The 4,423-nt window shown below is 49.6% G+C and overlaps 1 protein-coding gene across 1 annotated transcript; it reads left to right on the top strand.

Moving 5' to 3' along the window:
• The first annotated feature begins 6 nt into the window (after positions 1-6).
• LOC132471296 (ubiquinol-cytochrome-c reductase complex assembly factor 1) lies at positions 7-4,143 on the top strand. Its single transcript, XM_060070478.1, has 3 exons — positions 7-78; positions 571-684; positions 2,986-4,143. The coding sequence occupies exons 1-3, from the start codon at positions 37-39 to the stop codon at positions 3,118-3,120; spliced, it is 291 nt and encodes a 96-aa protein (XP_059926461.1). The 5' UTR covers positions 7-36; the 3' UTR covers positions 3,121-4,143.
• Positions 4,144-4,423: the final 280 nt, after the last annotated feature.

The following is a 4,423-nucleotide window of genomic DNA, read 5'->3' as shown; positions in this document are numbered from 1 at the left end:
ATTGATGCTTCTCACAGGAAGGAGAGTTTGAAGTCAATGACGGAGACTTTCTATGCTGCCATATTTGGATACGATGAGGTGAGAGAAAGAACTTCACAGAAGAAGCTCACTTGTACACATTTATCCAAAGCGATTTACAACGGTTCACACACGTATTCCCCCGCCGACGGCGGAGTCAATCTAGCAAGGCGACGGCCAATTCGTCGGGAGCAGTTAGGACTAAGTGTCTTGCTCATCTTACCACGGTTACATTGATATTTAGGGAATTTTGCAGACGCATTATCCAAAGCGACTTACAATAATTACTTTTGTCAGCAGAGTCGATGCAGTAAGGACGTTCATAGAACCAAGTGCCAAGCACTAACGATCACTAGGTTAACCAATTAACCCATTCCCCGTACACAACAAACACGGCGAGGATAAGATGCTATACAATGCTTGGTACTATTCCAGCTAAAAAATGCAAGCTAGAAGGCACTTAAAAAAAACAGCTTATGTGTTATAAAACAATTATGTGTAGGAGAAATCTGTGTAGAGATTTCCCTGTCTCTCTCTTGATCTCGCTCTCAGGGCATCCTGTCTGACGACAGAGTGCTGGCTGCAGCCCTGTGGAGGAACCTGTTCAACAGAGAGTGTGAGGACCCGCGACAGCTGGAGCTCATGTTGGAGTACGTCCGCAAACAGGTACAACCATAAAGGGATATATCTGCAACGGTTGAGCCGACGTTGAGGGGCGACTGCGAGGCACTAATTCTAAAGCGCTTCGAGTGAGCGTGGTTTGGAAAGTGTTGTACAAGTGCAATCCGTTGCACATAACATGCACATGTGTCGTGCACATCATCAGATGAATCCATACTTCAGTTTCATATGCCATTTCTATATTTCCATCCTGCTCTTCTCTTTCCTCTGGCTAATCTTTCCTTCCATCCAATTCTGTCAACTTTATTCTCCCCTCGTCTCTCGTCTTCCCTCTCTGACAATCCTCTTTTTCCTCCCTCCTCCTCCTCCTCCTCCTCTTCATCTGTGTTTAATATCCTTTTTGTTGGGAGTGAAGGCAGCAGGTGCCAGAGACACCTGCAGCTCCATCTGCTGCTGGGGCCTCAGCCTGATCTCATTAACCCCTTCACCCCCCTTTCACCTCCTCCTGCTCCCCTTCCCCGCACAATCACCTCCTTCTCCTGCTTCCCCTCACCTCCTCTTCCTCCTCCTGCTTCCCTTCAGCTCCTCTTCCTCCTCACCTCCTCTTCCTCCTCCTGTTTCCCCTCACCTCCTCTTCCTCCTCCTGCTACCCTTCACCTCCTCTTCCTCCTCCTGCTTCCCTTCAGCTCCTCTTCCTCCTCACCTCCTCTTCCTCCTCCTGTTTCCCCTCACCTCCCTCTCCCCCCTCCTCCCCGTCACTGCCTTTTCCCTTCAGTCTTATCTTTCTCTTGCGGCCTGTTCTTCTCTTTTTCCCTCGGTCTTCAACTCAAGAAACACAGACACACACACGTACACGTACACACACGTACACACACACACACGCACACGCTCACGGACGCACACACAGGAGCAGGTGGGCCGGTGCCCGGGATCTTTGTCCGTAGTACTCAGGCGGTGAGGTGTCATGTGACGGCGTTCACGAGGCTTTGATCGGCGGCCTCTGCTCTGACATCACAACGAGTGCTGCGGTCTCCTGCACGAGGTCACAACGGCCCGCTGGACTCTGTAAAGCCTGAATCCCCGTCGCAGTATCAAAGAGTTCTCTCCCCCCCCCCCCCCCCCTAACCCTGACCATCTGAAGGGCCGGCTAGCCACCGCTAGGGTCGGCTGGTTATTTGAGAAGCATTTCCCGTCGTATTTGTGGAAATTCTTTCAACATCTCAACAGCAATCGATAAATCAAATGCTTGACATATTTTAATAAATCCCAGCAGTTTGTATCCGTCCTGTCGCAGGCCTGGGATGAGCTTGTCCAATCATTCCCTTCGTCCCGACTGCATTGATTGGACAGCTTACCTGTCTCTCTCTCTCTGCCTACCTACCTGTCTGTCTGTCGGTCTGCCTGTTTGCAGCGTCCCCTGAAGGGCAGAGGTACTGCTAAAACTGGAGAGCTAGGCTTGTGTTTTTGGGGGGTGGGCTTTGGAAGGAGCCCTGGCTGGAGGGAGGGGGGGGGGGGGGGATTTATATCCTACTCGGGCTGGATTCTCCAAGTTTCCTACCCTAGCTTTAAGATGGTCGATAAGATTGGACTCCGTCAGGAGTCATTAGGTCTAAGAACATTCTGACCCTTCTGTAAGGTCTTGACGTGGTCCCTCTAAACGGGCTCTGGGGGACCTCTGGTGGTCTGCGAGGGTACTACAGGTGGGGCGTCTTTAAAAAAGATTGACATAATCTAAAGCAGGGGTCCCCAACCTTTTTGAACCTGAGAGCTACTTCATGGGTACTGAGTCATACGAAGGGCACCCAGTTTGATCCACTCTTCTGAAATAACCAATTTGCTCAGTTTGCCTTTAGTTACATATTATTAATATTGATTAATGATACTCATCTATGTGAAGTAACTGATCATGTTAATGATTTCCCACAATAATTATCAACAACGACTTAAAAAAGTTGGGAAAGAGTTGTTCAAGAATGAGCTGGGCTATTTTCAGAACAGGCCTGCGGGCGCCTCATGTGGTCCTCGCGGGCGAGGACCACTTCTAAACGTAGTGACTATACGTTTAGTATATATTTTCTATTCATTTGTAATAGTTTTGTAAATCATTGAGAATAAAATCAAAACTTTTGGGTTTAATAAAGTATCATGGTTTCTTTCTGAAATGTCAGAAGATTTCCTTAAATAGTGTTGCTTTGAGTCATCAGTACATCAGTTCCATCAACACAAGGTGTGTGTGTGTGTGTGTGTGTGTGTGTGTGTGTGTGTGTGTGTGTGTGTGTGTGTGTGTGTGTGTGTGTGTGTGTGTGTGTGCTCGTTCTCTCTGTGTGTGTGTGTGCTCCTCTTCAGATGCAGTACATCGACTCCCTGGACGCCGAGGACCTGCTGCTGACCGGGGAGGTGAAATGGCGCCCCATGCTGGAGGAGAACGCGCAGAGCATCCTCAAGGTGGCCACGCCCACCTACAACGATGCCGGCCTCTGAGGCCCCGCCCACTCCTCTCTCTCTGCATCTCCCAACATGTTTTCCTGTTGGTTTCTGTTTTTTTTCTTCCCCCCCCCCCCTCTAGTATCATTGTAGACAATCGCCATGGAGATCTGAGGATACTGTAGTCCTAACCTTCAGTTGTGTTCCCCCCCCCCCCCCCCCCCCCCCCCCCCTCCTTCTATCGGGAGGTGAGAGAGGAGTTTGTTTATTTTCTTTAATCCTCCTCCTTTCCTCACTCCATCCTTCTGGAGCGAGACACTCAAAGGGACGTCTCCCCCCCTCCTTTCTTTATCTTCTCCATCGCCGGCCTATCCCAGATCCATACCCCCCCCCCCCCCCCCCCCCCCCACTCAGCTCGGAGAGAAAAATCTCAGGCACTCTCGCTCGCTCGCTCTCTCTCGCTCTCTCTCTCACCCAGTGACCTTTGCCCTCCCCACCAAAAACCGCCCTTTGGCCCCACCAGGCAAAACACGCAGACCCCCCCCCCCCCCGGCGCGGTTTCCTGTGAGTTCAGAGAGCACTTCCTGTTTACAATAGTACCACTAGGGAGGAAATGAGAACGGATAGACACACACCAAGGAAAGACCTCAAACTGCTTCTGTGTATTTATAACGCTCACATTCTCACATAATGCATGTCCACATAATTTATATATTTTTACCATTTGTACGTACTTTTCATCTTACTGCTAGAACTTTACATTGAATCACATTCTCAAGACTTGCAGAGACGACAAACCTCATTGGGCCCGGACGCAATAATAGAGATTTCAATCAGCAAAAGCTGTTTTAGGTTCAGAGGTCGTCTTCGTCGCGTCAGAGAGCTCATGTTCCTCATCTCCGCTCCTTCTCTTCGTGTGTGTGTGTCTCTCTCTCTCTCCCTCTCCATCACCTGTTCCTTGCGCCTTCTCTCTGAACTGTACAGGAAAGCTTTTAGCCGACCGTTCCCCACAGACCATGTTTAACAATGAGGTTCTCCTTGTTTTAAAAAAACACTTAATAAAAATGTTTCTCCAGACGACCGTGGCTTCCTGCTTTGTCTTGTTCTTCTACTGGGGACTCCTGTGTGATCAGTAGAATGTGCTGACTATAGTGCAGATCTGATGCACACAGGTCAAACCCACCTGCGGTCGGAACTCCCTTCAGTCAGAGAGCCTTCGGTTTGCATAACCGGCGTCACGTGAACCTGTCTGCAGTGTCTGAGTTCAGCTCCTGGTGTAAATGATTTGTGAAGCGACCCAATGGAACAGCCCCCATACGTCAAAGCTTTGTACAAAGTCACGGGACTTTCAGTGTGTTTA

The sequence above is a fragment of the Gadus macrocephalus genome, chromosome 13, assembly GCF_031168955.1.
Source record: "Gadus macrocephalus chromosome 13, ASM3116895v1".
Taxonomy (NCBI): Eukaryota; Metazoa; Chordata; class Actinopteri; order Gadiformes; family Gadidae; genus Gadus; species Gadus macrocephalus.
The sequence above is the reverse complement of the archived record's forward strand: the minus strand, read 5'-3'. Positions and strand labels throughout refer to the sequence as shown.

Bases quoted from the DNA above. Each gene is read 5' to 3' on its own strand.
- LOC132471296 (XM_060070478.1), top strand. From the start codon at position 37: ATGACGGAGACTTTCTATGCTGCCATATTTGGATACGATGAG. The intron at 79-570 runs GTGAGAGAAAGA...TCTCGCTCTCAG, and splicing joins CCATATTTGGATACGATGAG to GGCATCCTGTCTGACGACAG. The intron at 685-2,985 runs GTACAACCATAA...GCTCCTCTTCAG, and splicing joins TGGAGTACGTCCGCAAACAG to ATGCAGTACATCGACTCCCT.